Raw genomic sequence first — 16,154 nt, 5'->3', positions numbered from 1 at the left:
CCACAGTGCTGCTGTAAGGTCTCTAGTGTAGACATAGCCTAAGTCAGCGTTTCTCAAATCTTGCCACAGTGCCATCAGGGACTAGAATTTGTGGACTTTTCTTGCAGCCACAGCCTTTTGGGCTGTGATATTGCAACTGATTTTTTTTAACGCAATGTTTGCATTAAATTTCAGAATGGACATTCCCTTGAGTAGAATGGGGAACAGTTCACACTATCAGCTATAGTTTGAGGCTGTCTACAGACTCAGAAAAACAATTTTAAATAACATTACACCAATGACTGTCTGGAAGATTACATTTACAACCATAAAATCTAAAATACAAGTTTTTGGAAAAACAAAAGCTTATATTCAGAGTATGATTCTGCAGAATTTCATAGCACTATGTAATCCATCCACAGGCCCTTGCTTATAGGCAAAGTATTTGGATCAGAGCATCTTTAAGACCAGTAAGAAAGTCTTGTGGAGCTGCTTGCTCCACATGTCAGGAGATTCATATTGTTGAGATTTGGAATAATAAGAGTGGATTATGTTTTTGGTTGGAATTTACTTTTTGATTCGCTAGTGGATAGTTACTGATGTCTAAAGATGAGATATCAGAAGCTGAATGTTCTTTTCTGCCCACTGATTAGTAAGGGAAGTGGTCCTCATTTTGCTCTGGAGTCATTGTTTCTAAAGCCCCCATGTATATTTGTTTGCAGAATGCTACCTGTCAAATTTCTATTTGCGTTTAGTCAAATTGGCATAATGGGCTATTAAAACTCAGGCCCCAGACTGCTCCCATCTAGTCAAACTATACTCTCAAATAGATACAACCTTCTGCTAAAGCTCCAGCCTTTTCTTTGACACAGACCTGACTAGTTTTTCTTGTAATGATTTTATGAACAGTCAGATGTTCCCGCATTCATTTATTATGAGTGAGGTTTAGCATATGGTGTCAAATTTATGTGTCTAATGAAATTTTAATTGAACTTTACTGACTGACAAAAAGAAAATCATTCAACTGCAGTATACTCCTACTAGGCACAAGTTTCCTTGGGAGACCACCTCAGGCAGTTTATAGGATAATAATCTACAGAGGCATTTTTTTCCCCCTCCCATTTGTTTAGTAATACCTTTGATTTGGCAGCTGCTTTGGTAGAGGCATCAGCTCCTGAATGTGAATATATTGCAAGGGAATGGTTAATTATGACATCCCTCTTCCTTGCTTGTGCTGTTTGTTTTTTGAGGAAGTCAGTCAGTCTTAGTACAAGGTAAAGCATAGCAACTGCTGCTATGGAGCATGACAAGACAAGTGATATCTGTTACAGGCATTTTATTAATTCTTCATTTTGATGGATGTAGGTTTTGTGAGGAAAATATGAGGAGGGTAGTATGAAGATGGGTAGGAGACCAGCACCCTTCAGAGTAGCTTCAGGAACTATTAGATGGCATGTTATTTTAATGGCAGAATCACCTTTTGAGATATTATAAAGTTATTACTAGATACATTAATGGACGATAGGTCCATCAATGGCTATTAGCCAGGATGGGTAGGGACAGCGTCATTAGCCTCTGTTTGCCAGAAGCTGGGAATAGGCAACAGGGGATGGATCACTTGACGATTACCTGTTCTGTTCATTCCCTCTGGGACACCTGCCATTGGCCACTGTTGGAAGACAAGACACTGGGCTTGATGGACCTTTGGTCTGACCCAGTACGGCTGTTCTTATTCTTTTCTCACAATCCTGATTCCCTAAACTTTAGTTGGCCCTAACCCTTATTGCATTTACCAAGTCTCAGCCACAGACGTTGCGAAAAGCCTCCTCTAATCCTATGGAACTGAAGTACAACTTGTATTTGAGGATCCTTTCATAGCAAGAAAAACCCAGTTCAGGCAGAAGCTGGGTGACAAACAAGGCTGTCTACTGGCCCATACTACTGAAACATTTGAAGTAATGAATTCAGAAGTTTTTTGAAAAAGCACAAGTGTAGCAGTGGATCAGTTTAACTAGATAGGGATGATGGCAATACAGTGAATAAGAGCGCTAGATTAAGGGGGCTATTAAACCTATTGTGTTATGTCAGTGCAATCTTCTGTGCAGATTTTTATATTTAAAACCAGGCTTTTGATTTTTATTTTTTTATTTTTAAACTAAAGTGCAATAGGCCTGCTTTAAACCAAAGATAAGTCAGAGGGGTTTGCACTAGTTTAACAGGTTTGTTTTTTTAAAACCACCTTTTGTTAAACCAGGATAATTGTGTTTAGATAAGAACTTAGGCATAACTCAGAAACAAGTCCATCAAATCTTTTCCACAAACTTCTTTCTTCAGGATGGTTAAGAGTCAGTCCTATTCTTTTTGTGCCTAGTTGTTTATGTAGCCACTACAACCTTTTGACAGAACAAACATTTGTTAACCACACATGAATCATCAGCTTTCAGCTGCATGCCATTAATATAAATTTCTGCTCCTTGGCTCTATATTGGACGGGAATTCATAAAACAGGAGCAGCCATGGATTGCTCTATTTGCCAGCAAGGCATGCAAGTAATGAGCATCCTTTGATTAGAAAAAGTGGGAATAAGCAGCTTTTTTCAGGTTACCAGGCTGATATAAAGAACACTAACAGTGATGCAGTCTCTTGTACTTCTTACAGTAAGCAAGATCCAGCTGTAATAAGATTTAAGGAACACCATCCAATAATTTTATGGTGCAAGTAAAAACAGAAGACTTACACTGAAAGCCATATTTTCTATTATTGTATCCCTATGCATTTGACAGCACTACTTCCTTTTTAGCAAGTTTCCCTGTTTGCTTGGAAAGGCCCAAAATTTGGGAATATGATTGTAAAAACCACAGAAACTGGTTGGTAAAGTACCCAAAAATATATTTAGCTCATTTTCGGAAGTTGTGTAGATTATGAGTTTGCTGCAGTGCTTTTAACAATAGTCTGTATGGACACTCAGATTGAGCCTCTAGGTCACAACAAAGCATCCCCACATAGCTTTTCACTTCTTTTAAAGCTACTGGTGAGCTTGGTTTAGTATCTGCTCTTCACTCCTGAATTCAGCAGCAGAGCAATGCAATGCAATACAAGAGGGGGTATATCAAGTAAATGCTACAGCTAGCTCGATGAGCTACAAGTTCCCCCACTGTACTTCTGTTTCTACAGCTACCAGTTTCAGGATTTTTCTCCCTCTATGCAAGTCTCGTGTTGTAATTGACTATTATATAAAATGCAAGAAGGAAACCCCCAACAGCAAGATCTCTGCTCCTTTTAAGACTTATTTAATTGGGGATGATAACCAGGAGAAATTTAAAGTTTGTAGTTTATAGTCCTGAAAAGAGCTGCTCCTCTCAAATCCCTATTCTCTCATAATATCATCTTTCACATGAAAGGAGGAGTGAATCCTCACAGTGACAGCACTAGGTTTGTTACCAGCACTGGACAGGACTGTGGAGAAGTGAGGACCAAGTGCTGTCTGTTACAATCACACAGCTTTTAGTACTTGCTGGATAAACCAAATGAAATTAACCTTTTAGTTATCCAGTGTATTATTTTTGCTGTCATCCACTTTTAGATTTTAATTTTATTTATTTTTTATTTTTTTACAGCTTTCATTCTTCTCTTTACAAGAGCTCCTACAACAGTTCCCCTTCCCAACCTGAAACTTTTACAATCTGCTACTTTTTACAACCTGCTACTTTTTACAACCAGTGGTTTACAGCAAAGCTGTGAGGGATTATGAACTGGGTCAATAAGTAGGTATTATATTTAATTTTGTGTGGACTGGCTCTTCTCCCCTCTGTCTGCACAGGAGGCCTAGGTGCCATATTTCAGCTCTGCTTTTAGAAGGCAGTTCCCTGCTCTCTCAATTGCTTCAGATAGAAGGATATGGAACAGAGGGAGCCGTAGGTGTGGACAGGAAGGAGTTCAAGCCTTATGAGATTCCACAACTGAGGTCTTTGGAAGTTGAGGAACAGCTACACATCATCTTGGATCAAACCCCAAAGGTTAAGGTCCAGAGCCATTTCAGGGTATTTCTATTTACACCTGCAGGTTCCTAAAACTACTATCGAAGTGTTAGAGGTCAGCCAGGAGAAGTATGGAAGAACTTCCTTTGTTGATGGACAAAAGGTCATCTACCAGAACAAGTTCAGTTTTAGTACCACACACTGCAGCCTGACTGGAAGAATCTAGAACTCTGGAAGAGGTGCAGGGGGTAGGCTTTGGGAGGGTGTTTGGGTGTAGGCTCTGGGCTGGGGGCCAGGGATGATGAGCTTGGGGTACAGACAGGCTGCCTTGGGTTTAGGGCCAGAGAGAACTCTTCCCCTCCCCCCCAACCCTCTCCCTACCAGCTGCAGCAAGCTCCAGGGAAGGGGCCCCCCCTCCTTCCAGCAGCACACTCACCCTGCACTATTGTCACTGCATGTGCTCCTCCTCAGGCCCCCCTCAGGTCCAGAAAGCCCCCTAGCCTCTCCTGTGGTGGGTGCCAAGAGAAGGGGGGGCTGCCACCACATGTGGCTTCCTCCCCTGCTGCCCCTCACCGTAGCCTCATGGGGAATGGGGCTGCCCCTTGCCCAGCGTGGGGCAGGAGCGGTGACTGCGGGCCTGGATCACAGGGTCAGACACTCATTGAAGCCCCAGCAGCTGCTTAGGTGAGTGAGACCCAGAGGTATCCTGCCGGAAGCCCCGTTGGCATCACCTCCCAGTGGGTGCTGGGGGGCAGTGGGGGGGGGGAGAAGAAGAGGGGAGGGCTGCTAATCATGTGTGCACCTCCTCCCCTCCTCTGGTGCAGCAGTAACCAGCTGCCTCAGCCTGCTCTTGTGCTGTAGCCTAGCCTTCAGCAGCAGCCGGCAGACCTGGCTCCAAAACACTGGTGGAGCCGGGCCCCAGCCCTGAATATTCCTGGAGCCCGGGCACCACGGGCCCATATAATTCGTCACCCCTGGGTCCAGACAGAGGAGAGTTAGTGAAATATTACCACTCCAACTTCTGCCACCCAACCACCATCTTCCACCTTGTTGCCCAGGAGCACTGTTTTGTATTACCTGATCACCATGTCCTAGCACTCATATTTCCATCCTTCAAAACATACCAGACTGCATCTCAGGGGTCAGTGTCCTCCATTCGGTTTTGAAAGGTTACAGGACACAGAGCAAGCAGGAGTGACTGCTGAAATGTCTAACTAGAATATGCTGCACTTTGGCCATGCCTCCTTCTTCCCCCACTCCACCTCCCCAAAAAGCAGAGGCTGCAGGAGAAAGATATTTGAACACAAAGCATTTGTATTTCCCTTGCATCAAGACTAGTCACCAATTCACAGGAGAGCTGAGATTTTAGGCCAGTAACGGCAGACTAAGAGTCCTAGTGTGGCAAGTTGAGCACTAGGGATCCACCACCTCTGTGTTCCCAGAACCACAGAGCAAGGCATGTACTCCAGCTATGAGCACAGAAAGAAGGGAGAGCAGATGGAACCCCAGTAGTGCAGCTCCCCTTTTCACACTGCCACCACAAGAGCAGCTTCCCCCTACAGGGTAGGCAGACCCACTCAAACCTGCCATAGGGGAAGAATAGCATGAGGCCTGGGAGCAGGGTCAGGAGTACAGCATGCCAAGGGAAGAGGAAAAGACTGGAGAGGGGAGTAGTGGGGTGGGGGAGAAAATACCTATAGGAAGAGGAATGAGACTAGGGCAAATTGCTGGAGACTACCAAGTAATGTGGACTAAGGAGTGAGAATGAGAGAATGTTATGCCATGGGGGTGGGGAGAGGGTGGGTGAAGTAGCCCATAACAGGAGGAAGGAAATTTGTGTGCACATTTAAGAGAGTTTTCATCCTAACTCTGAAAGCGTCAAGAGACTTACAATGATAAACTTTTTTTTTTAAAAAAAGGAGAAGAAATGGACTCCCAAAATCTGAGGCTGGTAGTTCTCCAAGCCTGCTAGTTCTCCAGTTATGCATGATCTTCTAGAGAAATGTGGGTATCAGAGACCAGAATTCCTAATGCAAAACAAAATCAGAAAGAGATTTAAAAAAAGTTAAAGGAGCAAAAAGTACAAACACTCAAGTGTCCCTTCATACTGGACTGAAAGGATGTTACCTTTAAGCTGCTATCTGATGCAGAAAGTTAAGCTTTGCTCTTTGGCCTTACCTACACATAAGAACTGCTTCAATTTAGCAATGTTTAGAAACTCTTTCTATCTGTTTAGAAACCAGTGTAGTAAAAACTACAAAAATGTTCTGGAAGAATCAACCCTCACAGTAAAATGATGAGGCAAACCACACCCCATCACCCACGGGCAAACGCTTTCCACAAGGTGACCACTCCATGTCTCACCTCAGTCCGCCTCAAAGGAAACACCACCTTCAAAACATGAGCTTGGGACCTTCAATTCAGAGCTCTGTCAGTCAGACACCAAATATCAGGGCCTTAATAAAGACACTAGATTTATGAATCATTAGAACTATCGGTCCTCAGACAGTAGAGGTGTTAACTGCTGCTTCACCCTGAATGGTCTCCTGCAATGTGTGTTAACTCCTTATCTGTTCCACCTTGTACTGAGCAGTGACATTCATAGACCTGGTTTACACCACAGAACTAGGCTGACATAAGGCAGCTTACATTGACCTAACGGTGTGAGCATCTACACTACAATATTCCTCCCACACATTTAACTTGTGATGGCTGTAGGTTGAACTAACTTACGTTGACTTAACTGTCATGTAGACATGCCCTGGGTACGTTTCCCAGACCTGAAGAACTCTGTAAGTCTGAAAACTTATCTTTTATTGGCCCAACTTTTGTTACTAAAAGAAACATCACCTCACCCACCTTGTCTCTAGAAGAAAAGCAAGATAGTTGTACAGTAATGTGTTAACTGTTCCCTAACCAGGAAGGAGCAGAATGGACTGAGAAACTAATTGTAAATTGACCTTTTCAGAATTCCTGTCCATCATACCCTCTGATTCTATTGCAGGTGATATGTGTGTGTGGGTGTGAGACAGCTAGTATAAAATTTGCTGAAGCAGGAACAGCCCATGGGACCAAAGACAGGCTGTAGCAACAGTTCATCTATCCCAATGGGTAAAGCAAGAACTTTCAACATACACATGCTAAAAACCCTCATTATCTGAGCCACCACAGACCAGACTCCACTGTTCCTAGAGAGTTCTTACTAACTATAATATCAAAGAGGTCAACGCTACCTGATGGAGGAAGACAAGCTTTTCGTTAAGCTTCTAATCAGTTGTTTGCTTAATGCTCCCGCCCCTTGTGCTTTAGGAGTACTCAGCACAAGTTTATAAAACTTATTTTAATTTAATGTACACAACTTCAGCTGGCTTTTGTATAAACCAAGCATTAGAGCCTAGAGAGTCAAGTAGTTCTGTACAAATGGCAACTGTTCACTATACATAAGCAGCCAACAAGTTGCAGGGCAACTTTGCTCTCCAGGAACTCAACACGTATTGTTTAATTTCATGTTTCTGAGCTACCCTCAGAAAGAACAGTTCTTTAGCCCTAGACCTACCATTTTAAAAGACATTTTGAAGGCCTGTCTACACACAAGTTGTACCATTGTTAATTATGCCAGTATGAATGGAGTACATCCCCCCCTGCACAGATGCTCTTATCCTGGTATAAGGTGCTTGTACCAGTACAGTTTACTCCCCCTTCCCTTATGGGAGTATCTTTTTAATAAGATAACTGCATCTAGCCTAAGGGGCGGGATTGTATCAGTACAACTATTTTGGTAAAAGAGGTCACACCCTGACCAAAATAGAGGAATCTGTACAAAAGCCTGTTTATACCAGGCCTAAGTACCTGAAGTGTGACTTAAGAGCAACATCCTCCAACAGATTATTACTAGGGCCCTAACAAATTCACAACCATGAAAAACAGGTCATGGACCATGAAATCTGGTCTTATGTGCATTTACCCTATACTATACAGATCTCATGGGGGGAGAGATCAGTGTTTCTCAAATTGGGGATCCTTACCCAAAAAGGTTGCAGGGAGTCACAAGGTTATGGGGGGGCATCGCAGTATTCCCACCCTTACTTCTGTGCTGCCTTCAGAGCTGGGCAGCTGAGAGTGGTGGCTATTGGCCAGGCACTCAGCTCCGAAGGCAGTGCCCTGCCAGCAGCAGCAGCGAAGTAAGGGTGGCAATACCATCCCATACCATCCCATGCCACCCTTACTTCTCTGCTGCTGCCTTCAGAACCGGGCAGCTAGAGAGTGGCAGCTGCTAACTGAGGGCCCAGCTCTGCAGGCAGCAATGGAGAAGTAAGGGTGGCAATATCATACCATCCTTATTGCTGCGCTGCTCCTGATGGCAGCTCTGCCTTCAGAGCTGGACTCCTGGGCAGCAGCCACCGCTCTCCAGCTCTGAAGGCTGGGCCGCCACCAGCAGCAGAACAGAAGTAAGGGTAGCTGTACCCCAATCCCCCCTACAATAACCTTGTGACACCCCCCCCACACACGTGTCCTTTTTGGGTTGGACCCCTACAATCACAACATGCGAAATTTCAGATTTAAGTAGCTGAAATCATAAAATTTACAATTTTTAAAATCCTAGGACCATGAAATTGACCAAAATAGACCATGCATTTGGTAGGGTCCTAATTATTACATTGGAAAGAATGCTCAGGACCCATTATGTTGTCTTCAACTATTGGCCCTTTCCTTCCTCCCACAAATGAATTCACTTGTGCTGTTTGATAATCCGTGTATCACGTGAGAATCTAGAGGAAATACAGTGTGTAGACCAGGGATGGGCAAACCACAGCCCGTGGGCCACATCCAGCCCATCAGCCAATTTAATCTGGCCCCTGAGCTCCTGCTGGGGAGTGGGATCTGGGGCTTGCCCTGCTTCCATGCTACAGCCAGGAAACGGGGTTGGAGGCCACTCCACACGTGTGTGCTGCGGCTCCCAGAACCAGCAGCGTGTCTCCGCTCTGGCTCCTATGTATACATGCCACACCACCCCAAGCACTGCTCCTGGGAACTGCAGTCAAGAGGAGCTGCAGGGGCAGTGCCTGCAGACAGGCAGCATGCAAAGCCACCCGGACATGCCTCTGCATAGGAGCTGGAGGCAAGACATGCTACTGTTTCTGAGAGCTGCTTGAGGCAAGCGTTGCCTGGAGCCTGAACCCATGAGCCCCTTCCTGCTCCAGCCCTGATCCCCTCCCGCTCCAAACCCCTAGATCCCAGCCCAGAGCATCCTCCTGCATCCCATACCCACCCCCCCAGAGCCTCCTCCTCCCTCCCTGGCACCCCAACCCCTTGCTCAGAGCCCCCTCCCGCACCCTGAACTCCTCATTTCTGGCCCCATCCCATAGCCTGCTCCCCCAGCTGACGCCCTCACCCCCTGCTGCACCGCAACCCCAATTTTGTGAGCATTCATGGCCCACCATACAATGGCCTGTGCAGATATGGCCCTCAGGCCAAAAGGTTTGCCCAACCCTGGTCTAAACAGTTTTAAAGCTTCTTCACTCTACATTACCTGCCATTTTATCTTGTTGAGTAAAAGTCTTATAGGCAAAGCAACGTGCATTTGTTATGCCTCACCCACATGCCCAGTTCTTCAGGGCTTGTCTTCACATATAGCTCTTCAGCTCCACTGGTGCAGCTACACTGCTATGGCACTTTAATAAAGATACTACTATGCAGACGAAGTTAATCCACCTTCCTATGGTGCCTCTGTCAACTGGAGAAGCCCTCCCTCGACAGTGCTGTCTACAGGAGGGTTTAGGTCAGTATAACTACACTGCTCAGGAGGGTGCATTTTTCACACCCCCATGCGACATAATTATACCAATATAGGTCTATAGAGTAGACTTGGTCTCAGTCTTCTGACTCTTCAGTTATAAGTCCATCTCATATACTCCATACCAACTGATACCTACCAACTGCATCCAAAAAAACACAGCAGAAAGGGATAGCTCAAGGATTGAGGAAGAAAAGCGGCAGTTGTCAGAGCTACACAATGAAAGACCAAGATGATTAGTGGGGCACCCAATTTAGCAAGTATATTTTAAAAGGCATCTGTACCTGAGAAGAGTACTTGCTTTGTAATATAAGCAGGCCTTAAAATTCCTGTTGGATTTCTATAGTGTCTTCTTTAAAATTAAAGGTGATGAATGCATGGGTACGAATAACGGAACGTAAAAATTTGAGGCCATCAGCCACACTAAAATGAGCTTCCAAACAATTCCTTTGAGACATGACAACCAAAGCTAGACTTTAATAAAACTAGCTCATGAAGTCAAACTATGCTGCAACGTTTGAATCTGCATGATTCTGTCATGGAGAAGTCAATTAGTGACCATAGCAAGACTCATGCGAGCAAGCACGGTGCACTGAATGGTGTCAGAACAACAAACAGGTCTAACAAAAGTCCTCTGTTGTCCTCAATTGTTTCACACAGAGGCAGCAGTACCAGGCAGGGCCCACTGCAGCACACCTCCCCCACCACCCCAATTGAAGTATGGGAGGCTGATCTACATTCCTCCCCCTGAAAAAAAAACGTTTTCCAGCCCCACAATAGCTCAGAGGAGAACAGGACACAGCAATGTTTTTATGTAACACACACACAGCTGGAGTGGCCAGCAGAGCTTGACATCAGGCTGGCTACTGGGGAGCAGGCTGAAATAGCTCTCCTCTCCCCACGTTCCAGCCACTGTAGTCAGACACCCAACCCAGGGGAAGGGCAGGAGCATACATGGAGGTGGGGGAAAGGACACCCAGAACCTGGGCATAGGACATCAAGGTATCAAGAAATGGCAACAGGAACTAACAAGCTGCCCCTTCCCAGCCTATAGCAGCCCCCTCACCTGCCACACACACCCTTTTATAATCAGACTAATTCACCCTCACTATCATAGTTTACCTAAATACTGTACATAAAGTCTGAAACTTTTCTGAAAGCATTTCTCAGAACATAGTTACATATTAAAACAAAAAAGCTGTCTCATACCACTGGCCAACTGTGCACTATCTTTTCAGCATGACTTGCTGCGGTCTCCTAATCAGTTATTTCTATGGCTTTCTAAACAGCCAGAAAGTCACCTAAAGAACAATTTGTGACTGAGTTATGGCTTAACCTCCTTTGTACTCAAGGGTTAAAAATCCATTTGCTCAATTACAAGGGAGAAGCTTTTGGCTATGTGGGGGGGGACCAATGCCATCAGTTTCTGCAGACTATAGTTTAGGAGAGTTGTCATAAATATGAAGGGAAGGGTAACCACCTTTGTTTATACAGTGCTATAAAATCCCTCCTGGCCAGAGGCAAAACCCGTTCACCTGTAAAGGGTTAAGAAGCTAAGATAACCTCGCTGGCACCTGACACAAAAAACCACCAATGAGGGGACAAGATACTTTCAAATCTGGAGTGGGGGGGGCAAAGGGTTGTCTGTCTGTGCGATGCTTTTGCTGGGAACAGATCAGGAATGCAGTCTCAGAAACTGTTAAGTTAGTAAGTAATCCAGCTAGAAATGCATTAGATTTCCTTTTGTTTAATGGCTGGTAAAATAAGCTGTGCTGGAATGTATATTCCTGTTTGTGTGTCTTTTTGTAACTTAAGGTTTTGCCTAGAGGGATTCTCTATGTTTTGAATCTGATTACCCTGTAAGGTATTTACCATCCTGATTTTACAGAAGTGATTCTTTTATCTTTTCTTTAATTAAAATTCTTCTAAGAACCTGATTTATTTTTCATTGTTCTTAAGATCCAAGGGTTTGGGTCTGTGCTCACCTGTACAAATTGGTGAGGATTCTTATCAAGCCTTCCCTAGGAAAGGGGGTGTAGGGCTTGGGGGAAGACGTCTCCACATGGGCTCTTTCCCTGTTTTGTTTAAAACGCTTGGTGGTGGCAGCATACGGTTCGACGACAAGGCAAAGTTTGTACTTTGGGAAAGTTTTAACCTAAGCTGGTAAGAATAAGCTTAGGAGGTCTTGCACGCAGGTCCCCACATCTGTACCCTAGAGTTCAGAGTGGGGAAGGAACCTTTACAAGAGTTTTTAGCTATTGACTGCAAAAATACTTTTCCAGTCAGAGTGATGCTGTGTCTCCCTAGTTAGTCTACAGACAACTGCAATATTTCTGCTGCTGTTCAGAGCTACAGAGTGAGGATTTGCTGAGTATTGTCAATTTTCACTTGACCATTCATAACCCTGTGAGTAGCTATGAAACTGACAAAATAATGTCATTTTCACTTTCCCAACACTTAGCAAGGCTATGAACAGTAGCAGACAAAGGCATCAGAGCTCCTCACTGAGGGGGGAAAAAAACAAACAACAAAAAAACCTAAGCTACAGAGACCCATTGAAGGGTAGACTAGAAACACCTCATCATCTGCAGTAAAGAGGCTGACAGAGGAACAGAGTAATGGACACAGCCATTAGCAGAAGTCTGGGCTGGCAAGTGGAAGAATAAAGAAGGGTTCTTTGCCTTTACAGTTAAGGGAAAAAAGTTGGTAGGATTTCCAAACTTCAAGTATATCTGCTTCCAGCCAGTAGCACAGAATCCCTGATGAGATACAGTATCCTGCTAGAAGTCTTAGCACAATCCTATTTTTCAGTTACTGGTGTGGAGGTAAAGTATCAGAGGTAGCCGTGCTGTTTTTTTAGCTAGACTAACAAGGAGTCCGCTGTCACTTTAAAGACTAACAGATTTATTTGGGCATAAGCTTTCGGGGGCTAGAACTCACTTCACTGGATGCATGGGGTAGAAGTTACAGATGCAGGCATTATTATACTAACACATGAAGAGAAGGGAGTTACCTCACAAGTGGAAAACCAGTGCTGACAGGGCCGATTCAATCAGGGTGGATTTAGTCCACACCCAATAATTGATGAGGAGGTGTCAATTCCAGGAGAGGCAAAGCTGCTTTTGTAATGCGTCAGCCACTCCCAGTCCCTATTCAAGCCCAAATTAATGGTGTGAAATTTGCAAATGAATTTTAGTTCTGTGGTTTCTCTTTGAAGTCTGTTTCTGAAGTTTGTTTTGTTCAAGTATAGCTACTTTTAAATCTGTTTAGAATATCCAGGAAGATGGAAGTGTTCTCCTACTGGCTTTTGTATGGTTTCAGAGGAACAGCCATGTTAGTCTGTATTCGCAAAAAGAAAAGGAGTACTTGTGGCACCTTAGGGACTAACCAATTTATTTGAGCATAAGCTTTCGTACGCTACAGCTCACTGCATCGGATGCATACTGTGGAAAATACAGAAGATGTTTTTACACACACAGACCATGAAAAAGTGTGTGTTTGTCACTACAAAAGATTCTCTCCCCCCACCCCACTCTCCTGTTGGTAATAGCTTATCTAAAGTGATCACTCTCCTTACAATTTATGTTACCATTCCTGATGTCCGATTTGTGTCCATTTATTCTTTTACATAGGGACTGTCCTATTTGGCCAATGTACATGGCAGAGGGGCATTGCTGGCACATGATGGCATACATAATATTAGTAGACGTGCAGGCGAATTAGCCTCTGATGGTGTGGCTGATGTGGTTGAGTCCTGTGATGGTATCGCTTGAATAGATAGGGGGACAGAGCAGGCAACGAGGTTTGCCACAGGGATTGGTTCCTGAGTTAGTGTTTCTGTGGTGTGGTGTGTAGTTGCTGGTGAATATTTGCTTCAGATTGGTGTGGAGGTTGGCCTCTCCTCATCTGCACTTTGTCCCTAGACAGTGCTCTCCTATTTAGAGTATGTGTTTTTGAATTAGGTACCAGGTTAATTTTTCAAGATCTATTAGTTTTTTTGGTAGATTTAAGATATGACTTTATGAAGGACCTGTGATGAACACTACGCCTCAAGAAACCACCCCCAAAAGTCTGTGTTTATTCCTTTCTTCATCTATCACCTTATCTGTCAACTCCCCCAATATTCTGTTGTATTAAAAATACAGACTATTTGGGGCACAGAACACTTGCTTGCTTGGTAAAATACTAAACCCATAGCACTGAGTATCAAACTAAATTACACCATGGTGAGTAATGCAGTGTCATTAGTACAATAGTAAGGCTCCAGGCAAGATTTATTTTCTCCCAACCCTCCACCTACAACATTCTCTTCTATGCTTTTTTCTTTTCTTCAGGGTTTTGGCAGTCAACATAGTTTTACAATGCTGTGTCATTTATAGCAATGAGTCGGCATTATCTTTTGAAGAACGTGCCCATAAATTTGATACCAAAAATTTGTGTAAACAAAAGAACCTTTGAACATTTAAGATATAGAGCTAAAGAGTCTAGTGTTAGATGGGGGACACTGACTGTGCCTACTCGCGGCTCTCACTCCACGGCAGGTCTGATTAGTTAGCTCCAGTCTCTGGCACTTACGGGGTCACGACCCAGGCCGTATTTGCTGAATCTGACGAAGCTCCGAGGACGGTATTTACCTAATCTCTTTGTGTAGCACCGACTGCACAGAGAGTGCAAGGGACAGCGCAGGCTTTGGCCTGGATCACACACCTCTGAGCCCGCCCCCGACCCACTCGCACCGCGGCGGGAAGGGGACCTGGCCCAGCGCTCCCGGGCGCCAGGCCAGGGTGTCTCTGCTCAGCCCCCTCTACAAACACACACACCGGCCCCGCTGCCCCTGGGCAGCTCCCGGGGCTGGAGCCGTTCCCCGCCCTTCCTCCAACCGCAAGGCTGCCCCACTCCCTCCACCCGCAGGGGCGAGCCCCAGCCAGCCCGGGCACCGAGGAAACTGGGGACACCCCAACCCAGAGTCCACCCGCAGCTACCGCCGCCCCGTGAGCGGCTCCCAACAGTGGCCCGGCCCGGCCCCGCTTACCGGCGGCCAGCAAACACGGGAGAAGCAGTAGCTGCATAACTGCGCCACCGGAACTCCACCTTCTGCAATGCGGAGCCGATCAGCTGATCGCAGCCTATATAAGGCCAGCCCGAGGCCACTGCGCATGCTCTGCCCACCCTGCTCGGGAGACCCCCCCCTCCCACCATTACGCATGCGCTCATGACTCCACAGCGGACCCCCCCCCCCCAGCGTCTTCACCATTGCGCATGCTCCTTTTGTCCGGGTCGTCTGACACTGAATCATCTCGCCTGGGGCGGGGAGAAGGCGCGCGCGCGGGAGGGAGCAGTGTGCGGGGATTGTTGGCGGGGGGTGGTCAGACACCACGTGACGGGCAAGCCGAGGGGCATAGGCAGGGACGGTTGGCTCAGGCCGCGCTGGCCCGTTATCTCTGTGCAGGGACGTGCCCTGGGGCTGCAGGAGGCCGGCTGGGAGCACCCACCCCCGGACGGCTCCTGCTCGGTGGCGCCTGGCCCCGCAGCCAGCAGCGGCCGCCGGCGCGGCGGGAGGGAGCCGCGCGGGAGCGTTCAACGGCCGCGTGACGCGTGCGGCGGGGCTAGCTCGGGCGGGGCTAGCCAGGGCCGAGTCCCACGCGAAGGGAGAGGGGGTGCCGGCCTGTCATCCTCCCGCATCAGCCCCTAAGGGCTGCGGAGCCCGGCCTCCCTCCCGCCTCTGAGGGGGGGGCAGCCCGGAGCCGTCACCCGGCGGCCCTTTTGCCCCACCAGGCGCTTTGGTCCTGCCGCGGGGAAGGAGACCTCAAGACGAGCAAGTGGAGTCGCTGGAAAACAGACGTTGGTCCAGTAAATGCTGTTCCTCCCACCTTGGCTCTCCGCCTGTGTCTGCGCTTAGGCACCCCACACCTCGCCCCTGCAGCTGACTCCGGCCAAGGGGCTCTTTCATGGCTGGGTAAACGTTGGGGCTCAAGCTGGAGCCTGAGCTCTGGGGCCCTCCCTAGAGCCCAGGCTCACATCATCTACCCTGCAATTAAACAGCCCCATAAGCCCAGTCAACTGACAGAAGCCAGCCCTGCAGTGTAGACCTACTTCTAAGGTTAAGAAGAGGAAGTTTTCTAAGTTTGACTACCTCTACCGGTCAGGGTTGCTGTAGTTGACCATGCTTGTCTATAGGTTTCAGTAAGTACTAATGTGGCCGTCATCGCCAGCATCCAAATGCCTCCTACAGAAATATACAACCACAAGCCTCTCTCTTCACTCCATGGAGAAAGAAAGAAGAGGGTTTGTTTTGTTCCAGATACGCACAAGATCAAGTAGAGAGCTGCTTATGGGAAAGGTAAATCCAAGATCAGTTCAGCATTTGGTTCTGAACAGTCAGAGGTCCATGCTCATTCTTACTT

At 46.4% G+C, this 16,154-nt stretch overlaps 1 protein-coding gene across 2 annotated transcripts in view; it reads right to left on the bottom strand.

Moving 5' to 3' along the window:
* Positions 1-14,896, bottom strand: part of PSAP (prosaposin) — a 36,689-nt gene extending 21,793 nt beyond the window's left edge. The window contains exon 1 of one of the 2 annotated variants that reach the window (XM_077821894.1): positions 14,783-14,896. In XM_077821894.1, the coding sequence (XP_077678020.1) occupies positions 14,783-14,819 (37 nt within the window). In that variant the 5' untranslated portion in view covers positions 14,820-14,896. The remainder of the gene's footprint in view (positions 1-14,782) is intronic. The other variant, XM_077821893.1, reaches the window with a different exon arrangement.
* Positions 14,897-16,154: the final 1,258 nt, after the last annotated feature.

Source organism: Eretmochelys imbricata, chromosome 7 (assembly GCF_965152235.1).
Source record: "Eretmochelys imbricata isolate rEreImb1 chromosome 7, rEreImb1.hap1, whole genome shotgun sequence".
Taxonomy (NCBI): domain Eukaryota; kingdom Metazoa; phylum Chordata; order Testudines; family Cheloniidae; genus Eretmochelys; species Eretmochelys imbricata.
Note: the sequence above shows the minus strand (reverse complement) of the source record. Positions and strands in the feature narration are given on the sequence as shown.